The sequence below is a fragment of the Thalassophryne amazonica genome, chromosome 9 (genome assembly GCF_902500255.1).
Source record: "Thalassophryne amazonica chromosome 9, fThaAma1.1, whole genome shotgun sequence".
Taxonomy (NCBI): Eukaryota; Metazoa; Chordata; class Actinopteri; order Batrachoidiformes; family Batrachoididae; genus Thalassophryne; species Thalassophryne amazonica.
In genome coordinates, this window is record NC_047111.1 from 42,360,568 (window position 1) to 42,376,486 (window position 15,919).

The 15,919-nt window shown below is 39.8% G+C and overlaps 1 protein-coding gene across 1 annotated transcript in view; it reads left to right on the forward strand.

Annotated features, from left to right (window-relative positions):
* ppp2cab (protein phosphatase 2 catalytic subunit alpha b) overlaps window positions 1-13,610 on the forward strand; it is a 54,672-nt gene extending 41,062 nt beyond the window's left edge. Inside the window, exons 3-8 of the mRNA XM_034177962.1 lie at window positions 5,053-5,262; window positions 5,371-5,544; window positions 10,174-10,263; window positions 11,414-11,575; window positions 11,902-12,020; window positions 13,463-13,610. Of these exons, the coding sequence (XP_034033853.1) occupies window positions 5,053-5,262; window positions 5,371-5,544; window positions 10,174-10,263; window positions 11,414-11,575; window positions 11,902-12,020; window positions 13,463-13,535 (828 nt within the window). The 3' untranslated portion in view covers window positions 13,536-13,610. The remainder of the gene's footprint in view (window positions 1-5,052; window positions 5,263-5,370; window positions 5,545-10,173; window positions 10,264-11,413; window positions 11,576-11,901; window positions 12,021-13,462) is intronic.
* Window positions 13,611-15,919: the final 2,309 nt, after the last annotated feature.

Consider the following 15,919-nt stretch of genomic DNA (forward strand, 5'->3'; position numbering starts at 1 on the left):
AGCCGCAGGTGATCAGGGTGAGGTCCTGATAACCTCAGCAACACAGCCACTCAGTCCCAAATGCAAGCCACCTGGAAGGAAAAACAAAAGACAGAAACAAAAAGGCAGCCAGGCCCCCCAGCCATACAACAGCATATATTAAAATCCTACAGCAACAATTTGCCTTGGCAGCAGTTGTTTAGTGGTTGGCAGGGTGCAAAACTGGGCCTGTGATTGTGGCATTACTTTGACAAAATATGGGTGTGTTGTTGATTAAGATGCCAAACCATTTTGGACGGTGGACAACTGGATAATATTGCATGTTTATTTAAAATTTTTGCTGACTCTAGTAGTCTGTCTTTAGTTAAAATGTGCACTAAACTAAGCAAGTAACCCTGGGTTTTGAGTGAAAACACACTTGCTTTTTGAACTCTCTAAGAGTAGCAGAGATCTCAAGACATAACTGGTATCGTAAAACTGAGACAAAAATGTATGACAACACAGCATTTTATGTGCACACGCTAGACAAAAAGTAAGCTATTAAATTTATTTGTGAGGAACACACTGAACTCTTAACTACCATGACTATCTTGAATGTAGCCTGTATTTATTATCCTGAAATTTAGCAAGTTTAAGTTTATAATGTGGCAGCTGAGAAAACACTGACCTCACTTCTCAGGGGTGTGCATAGCACGTTGCTGGCTGTGTGGCGTCTGATGTCTGGAATATAGTGGTAATTTGTGCTGAAGTTCAGGCCCTGCAGCCACATTGAGGCATTTCTGATGCAGGTGTGGTTATGACTATGGGTGAGGCATTTACGTAATACTGACGACGTCTCCTTTTCATTTGCAGTATTCCAGGTGGACACAGTACAATCTGTCTCTTAGATTAAAATCTTTCTCACACACCACAGTGTGGGATGAGAAATGCTATAACTTCACTTTGCCAGAATCATTATTTTACCTGTTATGTAACATTTGAACAGCTAATACCTGACACTATCTGAAGGTATGGATTTATGTGTGACCACTGGATGGAAAAGGAATGATGTTATGTCTTATGTTACATATTATAAAGTACTACAAGGGTCAGTTCCTCACTTCAGACAACTGGAATTTATAGTTCTAAATCTTGACTGAAACCTGGGTGTAAATCAGCTGTGAACAATCCCTAGTGGTCTGTGAACATCATGGTAAAGTCACATTTTAAACTAATGTATTCTAACTTAAGTCTTTCTGAAACTGTTGAAAAAGTATAAAAGATAGTAGTATGTATTATTTTCATTATTAACTCGTATGGAAATGATTGTTTTGGGGAATTAGATGGTGACCGACGTGAAACCTATAGCTCAGCATGGACTTAATGTCAGACAGTAATGACAGTTGGCCTTTACACAACTGAAGTACATTAGTAAAGGTGCATCATTTTACACAAGTAATTGTCATTTTTCTGAACTGGTGTATAGAGCTGAAACAACTAATGGAGTTAATCGATTAAAATCGATTATTAAAATAGTTGTCAACTAATTTAGTCATCGATTAGTTGCTAAATAACTGTTTTACCACAAATGTTTCGTTTCTTCCATATAATCAACCGAGCTTTGCTTTGAATCTTGAACCAGTGAAGGAGTGCTTTGAGCTGATGCTTCGTTGGTTTCATTTGTTTTATTTCGCTTTATTTTAATTTTTCTCCACTAAAACCCTAAAGAGCATATGTCTGTGAGGAATATTTAGCTTTTTATGTTAAACTGACCTGTTATGGTCTTCTGAAACAGATAGATGTATTTTATGCTAACGCCAATGCTAGCGCGTTAGCATGTCCATGGCGTTTTCAATGTTAAAGTTAGCATTAAGCTGCTGGCATTTCAGCATGTTTGTGCATTTGTTTTCTGTATAATAATTAATGACTCAGCGTTTGTTGTCGTAAAAGACTCAGATGTATTACAAATTATAATATTATTTTATTTATATATTAATAATAGTAGCAACAATAATAATAGTAATAATAACTAATAATGCTACAATACAATTTTAGAGAAAGAGACATGAGTCACGTGTGTCTGTGAAATGACCACATAGTTTACAAGTTATACAGAGAATGTTGCACATATAATGAGTCAGGCTACAGTTTTTGATTTAGGTTTTATGGTTAACTGGTTATGTTAATTGCGCATTTGCAGCAACAAAAATACCTCTTTTTTCACCATATATGAGGTCTGTTAGAAAAGTATCTGACCTTTTTATTTTTTTCAGTAACCATATGGATTTGAATCACGTGTGATTGCATCAGCCAAGGTGGATTTCAGACGGCTGTCAGTTGCTTTTCAGTCGTGTGATTATCCGAGAAATTGAGCATGAGCTGGACATGCCCCAACATGTCCTATGAGGCTTCATCACATGCGGAGATAGACGTGCGGAGGAGTTCCACCCGTCGCGGTGGAGCCGCATGGCGCAAAGCAACGCCGTGATGAAGCCTCATAGGACGTGTTGGGGCATGTCCAGCTCATGCTCAATTTCTCGGATAATCACACGACTGAAAAGCAACCGACAGCCGTCTGAAATCCACCTGAAAGCCATCCTGTGAGACCAACACGGAGGTGGTTTTGTGCCGCGTAATGAACAGCTCCGTGGCGCGTCCCTCTGCTTTTCTTTCCATGAAAAAAACTCCTGTAACAGTGGAATGTGCCGAAAAAGTGCTGATGTCCACGCCTTCTGCCTTTTTGTGAAAGTCAGATGACGTCCCGGATCAACAAAGCCTTCACGTTGGAAATGATCTGGTTGTTTCAGCGGGGTTTGAGCCTGTCGATCGGCGCTCTGCGCGCTCTCAGCAGTTGTGGGCGGTCTTTAAACAGTCTGGATCACTCCTTAATCTGTGTAATCCCCATAAAATTGTCCCTGAAACAGATATTAATTTTCCGAATGCTGTCCACCTGGAGGTCTCTCACAGTTTCTGGAAAAAATTGATGCAGCAAAGCTCCAAATCATTCAGACATTTATTCGCAATAAAAAAAACGACGAGAGGGGTGGACCAGTGCTCACACAAAGCCTGCTCACAGGCGAATGACGCAACCGACAGGCGTGAAAAAACTCACGAATGCTCACGAAGGTTCAAGCTTGGCTGATGCAATCACACGTGATTCAAATCCATATGGTTTTTGAAAAAAATAAAAAGGTTGGATACTTTTCTAACAGACCTCATATTTTATAACATATGTTTCAATGTTTTATGGCAACTCAGCACTTTGATAAAGCAGTGCCATTTGAAATAAATATTTTTGTTCTTTATTATAAACTGTTTTATTCTTATTTTATATTTCAACAGCCAAGGGACCTTTGACGATTTGTTGATTTTCAGGTATTTTAAGTTTTCAAATAATGTTCTGTTGTTAAATACGAGGTCTATTAGAAAAGTATCAGACCTTTTTATTTTTTGCAATAACCTTATGGATTTGAATCATGTGTGATTGCATCAGCCAAGCTTGAACCTTCGTGCGCATGCGTGAATTTTTTCACGCCTGTCGGTTGCGTCATTCGCCTGTGAGCACTGGTCCTCCCCCCTCATTGGATTGTCATTGTGAGGAAAATGTCTGAATGGCTGGAGCAGCGCTGCATCAAATGTTTCCAGAAACTGTGAGAGACAGCCAGGTGGACACCATTCGGAAAATTCAGATGGCTTTCAGGGACGATTTTATGGGCATCACACAGATTAAGGAGTGGTAGAAAAGGTGGACATAGCACTTTCCCGGCACATTCCACTGTTAAAGGAGATTTTGTCATGAAAACAGGAGCGGAGGAATTCGCCACGGAGCCGCTAATGGCGCGGAACGAAAGCACCTTCGTGTTGGTCTCACAGGACATGTTGTGACATGCTCAGCTCTTTAACAATTTCTCGGATACTCACTCGACTGAAAAGCCACCCAAAGCCGTCTGAATCTTCCGAATGGTGGAAGAGCTGGGCATGTCCCGTGAGACTTCCAACTTCCACATAATCCTCTCCTTTGTTTCAATTGACATCTCTCATGTTGGAGCCATGATTCATGTCAGTCCACTTGGTGCAACAGCTCTCCAAGGTGTGATCACTCCTTTTTAGATGCAGACTAACGAGCAGATCTGATTTGATGCAGGTGTTAGTTTTGGGGATGAAAATTTACAGGGTGATTCCATAATTTATTCCTCAGAATTGAGTGAGTCCATTTTTTTTTTTTTTCCCCTCTACTTGGTCTAAAAAAGTAACCATTACTGACTGCCACAATTATTTTTCCTGATTTCTTAATTCTCAATTGAAAGGATGTTTGGGGATGATGAAATCATTTTTCAAGATGATAATGCATCTTGCCTTAGAGCAAAAACTGTGAAAACATTCCTTGCAAAAAGACACATAGGGTCAATGTCATGGCCTGCAAATAGTCCGGATCTTAATCCCATTGAAAATCTTTGGTGGAAGCTGAAGAAAATGGTCCATGACTTGGCTCCAACCTGCAAAGCTGATTTGGCAACAGCAATCAGAGAAAGTTGGAGCCAGATTGATGAAGAGTACTGTTTGTCACTCAAGTCCATGTCTCAGAGACTGCAAGCTGTTATAAACGCCAGAGGTGGTGCAACAAAATACTAGTGATGTGTTGGACCGTTCTTTTGTTTTTCATGATTCCATAATTTTTTCCTCAGAATTGAGTGATTCCATATTTTTTTTCCCTCTGCTTGGTCTAAAAAAGTAACTGTTACTGACTGCCACAATTTTTTTTCCTGATTTCTTATAGTGTTTCTTAAAGCCAGAAAGTTGCCATTTGAAATGACTTTAGTTTTGTGTCATGTCTGTGATCTGCTTTTTTTCTACAAAATTAAACAACTGAATGAACATCCTCCGAGGCCGGTGATTCCATAATTTTTGCCAGGGGTTGTATGTTACACAATGATGAATGTGCATGTTTACCCAAACTATGGTTTAATGTGATACCTGTCTAAGCCACAGACATAATGTTGCGCTTAGTGGTAGCAGTTGATATCTGTCTATCTCAAAATCCCTCTTGCCTTTTGCCCCTTTTGTTAACCAAACCTATGCATATATTGTTTCCAGGCTAAGGAGATCCTAACCAAGGAGTCAAATGTCCAGGAGGTGAGATGTCCTGTGACTGTGTGTGGCGACGTGCATGGGCAGTTCCATGACCTGATGGAGCTGTTCAAGATCGGAGGCAAATCTCCAGACACAAACTATCTGTTCATGGGAGACTATGTGGATAGAGGCTACTACTCTGTAGAAACCGTCACTTTACTAGTAGCTCTTAAGGTGAGTGCTTCCTCACACTGTGTACCTGTTACAGGTACTACCAAATAAAAATGTGAGCTGAAATTTAGTGAGGACTATTAGGATACAATTAACATGCTCTTGTTTCAGGTTCGGTTCCGGGAACGCATCACAATCCTCAGAGGAAACCATGAGAGCAGACAGATCACACAAGTGTATGGCTTCTATGATGAGTGCCTAAGAAAATATGGTAACGCCAACGTTTGGAAATACTTCACAGACCTGTTTGATTACCTTCCTCTCACCGCTCTGGTCGACTCTCAGGTAAGAACTGACGTAGGTTTACTTATGATAAATCTGGAGTGAGATAACAAATCTGATTAATTGGGGCTTGTTTAAACACTTGTGTAATGTTGAATCATTTACACTTGGATATTTTCAGATGTTTCTTTTTGAAAGTGAAATGTGTAAAGCATCTGATGGCTCACTTTCCTGAACATGTCACAGTAAAAGGACTTTGATGTCAAATGAAGCCACATAAAAGCACAGTTTATAAACAAAAACGCAATGCTAAAATACCCTCGGCTGTATGAGCATTGTCTTCTTTATAATGTACAGTTGTTTAATCAGTTATCCCAGTGCAAAGTGTGTGTGTGTATAAACTAATAGGATTAATAAATGAAATAGTTTTGACTGTGTTGAATGCTTGGTCTGCAAGGTAAAGGTAGAGCAATGTCGACGTCCATTGGATTCTATGACATGTGACACGTTACCCTGTAACATGGTAACTAAGCATGCCACATAGTGCAAACTATTCCTTTTTAAAACCCTGTTAACTCAACCAATAATTTGCATCACATTTTACAATATTTAGAGCAACTGTAACATCTGACCCCTGTACAAACTAATGCTGACCTTTGTTACCATTCCTGCTGTTTTACCCCCATAACTCCATAACATTCAGTCATAGATAGTCCAAACTATACCTTTTTGGTATTGTTGTGATCAGACAAATAATGTGGTATAGCTTTCAATATGATTTGAAACATTTTTAAATTTTGACCCCTGTGTAATTCTTTAATTGACCCCTACCTGGCCGCCTACTGAAAATTCAAGTGGCTACTCAGTTTTTTCAAGAGTAATGTCTAAGGAGTATTTGTGCCAACTTTGGTGCTTCTTTCCAGATTTGAAGGATTCCTCTGTAAATATTCTGTTATCTGCTGCACTACCCCCAGCATTTGCCATAGTAGACTAGCTCCAGCATTTTGACTTCTTCAAATATCAGTGGAATCCATTTCCTTCAATTTTAACTTTACATGTTATCTGAGCTAAAGCTTTGTCCACACAGAAATGGATGTGATCTTTGTCATTTCCAAAAAGTGTTTCGTAATCAACAGAACCATTTCAAGAAATGTCTGCATACACATGAATCCACTGAAAATGGTGTAGTGTATATGCCAGGCCTGTATGTGATGCTCCCACAAAAGAACAGAAGATGTGGAGCATACGTATAACCAGTGCAAGGACCTAATCAATGTAGCAAATATGAAGTCTTTTAATCTGACCTCTTGCATACTTTCAGCCTGATTAATCATCACAGCCAACCGAAAGCTGTGAGCCACATAAGGCGTCATTGTTTTAGAAGACTTCTGGAAATGCTTTAATTCCTGATTGGGGAAATTGCTTTGAATAAATGCAGGGCGGTGGTGTTTATTTATTTATTTTTTTTTAAAAGAAGTCCCCCTGTGTTTGTCTGCTCCGGGGTGCCTTCTTCCACCACCAACAAGAAGAAAAAAAGAACTTATTTAAAAGTTGAAGCGGTTTTCTGCTTTAATGTTATTAGTGTCACAGCTGTCTCTTTATTCACACCAGCGTTCACCACAGCTGTTTTTAAGGCATTCTGCTGTCCATTATGAGCAGTAGATGTTTGTACGCTCAGTGAAAAAACGCTTTTAAAAAATAACTTGGACAGGTAGTTCTGTAACATGTTGAAACATTGCAAGGTGATGCTGCTTCACAAGATTTCACAGGAAAACAATGGTGCCATGCAGCTGCACATCGACAAATTTTGGAAAAATTTAATTATAGCTTGATGATGCACTATTCCATTGTTTATGGCCTTGTCACACCTTGACAGTTTAGCCTACGTATGCCGACCGTATTAAAAAGGCTGGCATACGTGGGCGTACATCTAATAAATTAATGTAGCTGTCACACCTTGCCGATTTAGCCAGCGTATACTGACAACTCCGTTTCCACTGAGTAGTTCAGGTCAATACTGCACGGTACGATACGTGTCGGAACAGTCAAGTTTGCCAGGTGGAACACTTAAATATTGATGAGCGCATGTACGGTGTCTCCGCTCCACACTAAGGCAAAACACAGTAATTTTAAGTTTATTTTTGTCTGGTGGATCATAGGATATATTTTTGTCTCGTGCAGACAGAATTGACTGATGCCTGTGATAAATGCTGAGACGTTAATGAATGTGGCGCGAAGTGCCGGCGTCCTCTGGAGACACACACCCGGAGCAGCAAAAACAAAGAAGTACTTGTTTCTTCAGCCACGACAAAGAATTAAAGTATTTTCAGACGTTGTTTTCTAAAATCGGGACGCTTTGTGGATACGTTTTTTGTTTTGTTTTGTTTTTTTGGTGTGATGATGAATCCAACTGAAATAGGTAAGATTAAGACTTTATCCATGTGTGAATGGTTTTAATATTTGAAACACTCTGCATGAGGACTGCAGCTTTCAACCAATTAATGGACAGATTTGGACTTATTAGTAAATTACAAGAGAAGTGTGTCAACCACACAGTGTGCCTCCACCTTATGTCCCGCATATACAGAACATATGTGTCATACACTGGCATACGTCAAAAGGTTTGGGCGTGGCAAAATTTTTCAAGTTACTTTGCGTATTGCGACGTATATCAGCGTGCTTCAACATGTTCTTAATTGACACAAAACTTACCCATAACATATTAGACGTATGGCAGCATTTTTAATATGCTCGGCATACGGTGGCTAAATTGTCAAGGTGTTACAGCCCTGAGGCACTAGAGGGCATCTTGTTCAGCTTCAGGATGGCAGATTGATTTCTTCTTTGGTCTTCAGGGGAGTACTGCCACCTTACAGCCACACCTACACAAAATGTTGGTGTCATCGAGCCTTGTTTTCCCCACATGCTTTTTTCAGATAATCTGTTGTTCTGTAGAATAGCCTACATTTCTGGTTTATTCTAAGTCTCCTAGTTGGAGTGTGGTTGCAGTGTGCTGAACGCCTGACATTTTTCTTCAGTGAGTTGTTGCATCTTTGCAGTGTTTTCATCAAACCAGTCCTGATATTTCCTGGTTTGAATTCCATATATCAATGTCAGTGTGATGGCATTTCACAGCAGGGTGCATTGCTGTTTGAGCCCTCTCTAGTCATTTGGATGCCATTTATTGCTCAAGGTATTATTGTATTCATAGACTTCCCCCCCCCCCCCCCCCTCAGTATTTCTAAAGGCCTCTGTATTGTTTCTTTTAATTTTATTATTACTTTTTGTCATTCTCCTTATTTTTTCCTTGTGGTTGAATGTAGCTTATGTTGACTGATGGCCATGTGGTAGTTTCTTTAACTTGTGCACCAGCAGACACACGGCCCTTAACAGTGCTTCAAGCTTAGTCCAGTGGCAAGGAATCCAAGACAGTTAAAATTTGAAGAGACTCGCGTCACGTTTCTCCAGGACTGCCGCTGATGTACTTGTTCACATTACGCCAACTGTAGTGATTTAGAATAAGAAGCTTGTGCCGCTCTTTATTGCAGATTTGCTGCACAGAGCTGCCTTTATTGTCATAGTTTAATCTCCAACGATAAACAAAATGCTGACATTCATATTAAATTTGAATGTGGGACATAAAGCAATAGAGACATTAAGCTGACAGAGATGCTAAAAGTTACTAAATGTCTCCATTTTGCTTTTACAGCCAATCGATTTTTGTTCATTCGCCCAGGTTTCTCGTGGTGCAAGATACCACAAAACAAACATGACATTTGAAATCGATGGCAGGCAGACAAGAATCAGGGTGCACAATGCCTCCAAATCAGGACAGCCACATTTCCTGGAAAGGAGATCATTTGAATCTTTTTTTCTGCAGTGGCCATCCCAGAGAATCAAGAAAATCTCAACTATGAAAACCGATAAGTTGAATACGGCAGAAAAATTGAAAATGAGATGTTAGTTCAGGATGTTTACTCCCCGGTCCCTAAGAAGAAAAAGCAGGTTTTGAAATTTTAAGGAATAAATGTACTCTACCTGGTTTTGTTTATTTGTAGCTACATTTAATATGCAAACTGATCACTGAAAATGGTCAAAATATGGTCAAAATAATACAGCCTGAAAGAGAAATTACAATACCCACACCCTTGCTTTCTGAAGTGTTTGTAGGTTATAATCTTGCTCTTTGTGATGTGTACTGCTGCATCTCAGTCTTTGGTCCTTGTATGGTGCAATGCCAGAATGCCATGAGCACGTTAATGCTGCTGTTTAGAGGACAGTATTCATTCAAATTTGACCTTCAGATGGTCTGTGCACCTCTGACCTGTTGTTTAACAGCTCTTTGTAGAAGATTAAACACTGACATGAAGATATGGCTGTATGAAATAAAAAAAAAATGCTGTTACAGAAAGCAGTTTCTATTTAATTCTAATTTAGAACAAACAACCTTTTTTAAAAAAAGCAATATGATTAATGAACAAAATCTTGATATATAGATATATATATATATATATATATAGATAGATAGATAGATATATACTATGTAGTGGCATGAGAAACATTGTAGCATCTTGTATGGTTTTTAATGTGGTTGTGTGGAGTGATCTAATGCTACTGGGAAGACTTGTTGTTGACATCAACAAATCCTTGTTTGAGTAGCTAGTTCTCATCCTTTCCTGTCCTTTTTTCCAGATCTTCTGTCTACATGGAGGCCTGTCACCATCCATAGATACACTTGATCACATCAGAGCACTTGATCGCTTACAAGAAGTACCACACGAGGTAAACAATGCTTGCATGTGCTTACAGTTTTTCAGGACACAGGAGTATTGTTAAAATAAAAAAATAAAAAAATTCTCTAAGCTTTGAAACCTCTTGTGTTTAGTGACCTTTTTTAGTTTTGACAGTGGAGTTTCTTTAAATATATCCAAGTAAAATATGTAAATACAAGTAAATTTACAATTTAAACTTACAATTGTTTTCATGCCCCCCGACACCACCACAACACATACACACACATACACACACTTTCAAGCCTCACTGCCACATCACACCTCAAACAGCTGAATGAAAATAGACACATTGCCTATTTGCTTGAGGAATAAAGTTGCGGGGGGGGGGGATTTGTGAATGAATCTGGGCTGTAGTTCCCTAAATGGGTGTCAGGGCATGCCCCCTACAGAAAGTTTTGAATTTTTAGGTGCTATTTCTTGCATTTTGGTGCATATACAACCACAGAGAAAATATACCTTATAACCTGTTTTTTTTCTTATTTGTTCTTGAATGTGATGATGATGACAAGAAACAGTTTGAAATGTAAGTGGCAAACAAAGTGAACATCTTTGCTACACCTTGCTCAATGTTGCTCTAGTACAATTCACATGTTGCTGAATAAAGCTTTCAGAAATTGTATTCGGCCCCCTCCCCCCAACTGCCCTTGAGGCGGGAAGGTGATGGTCTAGTGGTTAAGCATTGGGCTTGAGACCAGAGAATCCTCAGTTCAAACCCCAGCCTGACCGGAAAATCACTAAGGGCTTTTGGGCAAGGTCCCCTAATCCCCTAGTTGCTCCTCGTGTGTAGTGAGCGCCTTGCAGGGCAGCACCCTGACATCGGTGTGTGAATGGGTGAATGTGAGGCATTATTGGATGGAAAAGCGCTATATAAATGCAGTCCATTTACCATTTGAGCGCAGCAGCCATACTCTGAAACGTGACATTCTTGGGCTTATAGGGAAGAGCAAATACATTAGAGCAGTTTACAAAACTGAATACTCACTGCAAACAAAACAATCGAGCAAAAATTAGAAACAATAGAAGTTACTTAATTTACACTAAACTTTGACCAATCTGGAGTGGTTTTGGTTTTTTACATAAGCTGTTGTGATGTTGAACATGTTGCCCTGCTGACCAGTGATCTGTTCCCTCCTCTGCAGGGCCCCATGTGTGACCTCCTGTGGTCAGACCCCGACGACCGCGGTGGTTGGGGCATCTCCCCTCGAGGAGCCGGTTATACTTTTGGTCAGGACATCTCGGAGACGTTCAACCACGCCAACCGCCTGACACTAGTGTCTCGTGCCCATCAGCTGGTTATGGAGGTGTGTTTGTGTCTATTTGTCTGTCTGGTGAGATGCAGCTGTTGAGGATTTTTTTTTTTATACCTGGAATTAACTTTATTTCCTTTGCCTGCAGATGCAAATTGAATATTTAATCACTTGCTAACTTCAGAATGACTAAATGTAATTTTAAGGTAAAACAATGCAAGTGAAACAATCCAGAAATGAACCAGTTACAGTAAAATAAACGGCTTTCAAACAGACTGGGCTGTACAAAACCAAATTATCCTCATAATAACAACAAGAGAACGAAAGACTATGAATTTATTGAATAGAGCTTCAGGAAAATAACGAGTCTGTTTCCACAGGGTTACAACTGGTGCCATGAGAGGAATGTGGTGACAATATTTAGTGCTCCCAACTACTGCTACCGCTGTGGCAACCAGGCAGCTATCATGGAACTAGACGACACTCTCAAATACTCCTTGTAAGTACAACAAAAACAAGAGCTGTTGGAAAAGCAGTAATTGTTTTGAATTTTGAGAAGTTTTTTTCTATGATGCCATCTATAGTCTGTGGATTGGTACTGGGGCATCTCTGATTTCTGTCTGACTTGTGTTCTTGCTCTGAGTTTGACTGCTTGCAACCTGAGCTGTTATCATCAGGTCTCTTAACTCTGATCAAATCTTGTACACGCATAAATAGGGATGGGTATCGGGAACCGGTTCTTTTCGGGTATTAAGAAATAATTCAATCCACCGACATCAATAACCTTTTTGCTTAACGATTCCCTTATCGGTGCTTCAGCGTGGCCGTTGTTTTGAGGGTGTTTGTCAGGAAAATGATCATTTCTCTACATTGATTACAGACCCTGCAGCGGGTCTATAATCAACCGTTTTCTGCAGCGCGGCTTTGCTTTGAACTAATGGAGCAGTCCTTCGATCTGCTCCTTCGTTGGTTCATTGTTTCACTCCTCTTCAGAAGTGACAACTCTGCTTCTTAACCCCTCTCAAAGCCATAAAAATGTCAATCGCGAGTCACTTTTGTGTGAATTAAAGTGACTAACTGGGGCTCCTGTCTTGTTGCAAGAAAGAAACGAGAATCGTCCTCCGTTCCGTTGCTCCAAATGCTGCGCCGCTCTCTGCTGAGTCGAGTCCGCTCGGAATTTATAACTTCAAAGCGAAGCGAATTGCCATTTACATCAAATGACACCTCTTTCCAAACGTTATAATACAAACAATAAACTGCAATTGATCAAAATGGGGTTTTTTCTTCCCAAAATGAGACGTCCTGTGCTGATGTGTAGCAGCCCAAGACTGTATGACTGCAGACCTGCAGACTCCAGTAGCCAACTGAGCTCAGCTCAGCTGTATCGAGAGACTTTCATGCCATGAATATCTGAAAGGAAATGCTTTTGACAAAAACTACAAATTTTGTTTAGTTCTATTTATGTTCAGAGATCAAGGATCCAGTCACCAGTTTCATATATATTTACTTTAAGACTCAATAAAATGTTGCTGACATAGAAAACCTGTAAAGCCTACTTTTAGTACATAGAAAATTCACAGGAGGTATCGATAAGGAATCTGATCGATAAGCAGAATCGATAATGGTATCTATCGATACAATCTTATCAGTACCCATCCCTACACATAAAGATTCCTAGTTTCACTTTCATGCTGCTTTATCGCTCGCATGTTATTTCTCACACCACATCTGAGACACGTGGGAGGAAACTAATAATACAAATGCTCCAAAGACTGTAGGAATGTGATGTTTCTGTTGTTGGTAGGTGAATTGTTTTCCATAAATGGAGCCATATCTGCTGAGCAGTGGGTCTCAATAAAGATGGTGCTTCTTCAATGTGTTTTTAAAATGTTTGATCAGCATATCTTACAGTTCTCGCTTATCTTACATTCTTTTGTCCAGCTTACAGTTTGATCCCGCGCCTCGTCGAGGGGAACCGCATGTCACTCGCCGCACCCCAGACTACTTCCTGTAAAATCTGACCTTTGACCCTTGTACAGTAAAGCCCAGTATTGCAATGATCTATGAAAACCACATTCAGCTGATGACAGCGACAATAATAATAATAATTGAGAGGTGGGGGTTTGCACTGGGGGCTACACACAGCTGTGCACATTTTTATAGTCTCAGAAGGACCTGTTTGAAACATCTAGCAAAAAAAAAACCTCTGTCTGGGCAGACCAAAAAGTGTGTGCCATAATCATTACACATTGCTGAGATCTCTTACTGAAAATCTGCCCTGTTCTGTTAAACAGTGACACTTTACAAATTCCTCATTGTGTACCTTTTTTATAGCTGAACTGATGGCACAGTGGTCCAAAGTATCAACAAAAAATATATATGCATATGTACTCCTTCATACATTGGTATTTGAGTCCCTTTATGCCATGAATTAGATTTAGATCATTTGAACCTGATCTGTTTGCACTTTTGTAAATCTGAAGAAATGTAACATATGTCAAAAGATTTAATGATTTCACACTACAATGTTTTTTTTTTTCTTCTGGGTTTTTTTTTTTAAGTAAAATTTACATCAGACAAGCTTTACAGGTTTTTTTTTTTTGTAACTTTTAAGGAAAAGCCTTCTTGTGTATTTGCCCAATTTGGTGTTTGTGATAGTTGGACTGTTCATCCACACCAGCTCACTAACTCCTAAAATAAAGTCTGTATTAACTAAACCAGTTGATTAATAAAGAAGTTTGCTCCTTTATATCATTGTCTTGTTTTGTTTTTTTAAGAATAAAGAAATTCGACTGAATTTAATGACAGAACGTCCTTCTAAGATGATTAAATTTGAATGCAGCCAAATGGAATTCAGCCAGCAGGTCAGCCATCTGGCTCATCGGTCAGTGGCCAGTGGTGCGTTTCAGGAGTGAATTTTTTTTTTTTTTTTTTTTTTCTCCTCAAGATGCCTGCACACTGATCCTTTGTTTCAACTCTAATCAAGTGTAATTACAGATTAGACACAAATGATCTATCCCAGCAGTATAAGTCATTACATAATGTCTGAATCTACACAAAACTGTTGTGCATTTGTTTAGTCATGTATGTTTTCAGTTTTTCTTTCCCCACTCATGCACAGAGCAGGACTAGATTTGTCATCACCAGAACACTGCTTTTTTTTTTTTGCTTTTTTTTTTACAGTTTTTAATATTTGACACAAAAGCAATGATGCAACATAGAACGAGCCAAGTGGTATCTGTGACATAGATTCAAACTAAAGTCAAAGCTTTCTGGGGCATTTGAACACAATGCAACTACAGTTAAAGAATTCTGCTCTGTGGTAGTTTAAGTCATTGTAGAGAGTAATAAAACCTGATATACACAACTTTAAAATAAAAGTGAAGTAGCGGTTGCTGTACCTGCATGTGGTTCAGTGATTCAACTTGGTAACACCCCATGTTCATAATTAAATGGTATTTAACTGACCCCATTGTATGACTCTTGGTTTTTCTTTAAAGCTTCCAGGATCAACATACTTGAAATTGATCTATTTAGCAAACTGACCTGCACAGCTGGTCAACATGAACACATTAACTTGGATCATTCTGGCAGTAGATTGCCCCTTTGTAAACTTAAATGTAACATTTGTGCATAGCAATTTTTTTCTCATCTTGCACAATTAGTCATATTGTCCTTTTCAAGAAGCTAATATATAGATGTGTGACAATGGGGGGGGGACCTGAATAAATGGGAGGACGTATGTTAAATGTCCCATCAATATGACATGAAGAGCTAACTCAATATTTAAATATGAAAAAGTGAATCATACACAGGCTTTTGGTCACCAAAGCTCAACCAAATTAAACTATGGCAAACTTTACACTGCGACATGGAGTTCTCCACCTCCATTGTCGATGCGGCCGCTCGTAGCTGTCGTCGCAAGGTCTCTGGTGCCTGTCACGGCGGCAATCCCACGCCGGAAGTAAGGGATGCCGTCCAGCTGAAGGAGTCCTACTTGTCTTTGTTGGTGAGTGGGACCCCGGAGGCAGCTGACAGGTACCGGCAGGCCAAGCATGCTGCAGCCCGTGCAGTCGCAGAGGCAAAAACTCGGGTCTAGGAGGAGTTCGGGGAGGCCATGGAGGAGGACTATCGGTTGGCCTCAAAAAAATTCTGGCAAACCGTCCGACGCATCAGGAGGCGGAATCAGCTCTCCACCGGCACTGTCTACGGCATAGGTGTCAAACTAATTCCAAAGGGCCAAGAGGGTGCAGGTTTTCTTTGTAACCACCCACTGCACCAGGTGATTTCACTGATTAACCTCACTTTGAGCAGATGGAATCAGTTAATCAGTGAAATCACCCTTTGCTAAGGGCTATCCTGTTCCTGTATGACCGCAGCAGGAGCTTGGTTCACATT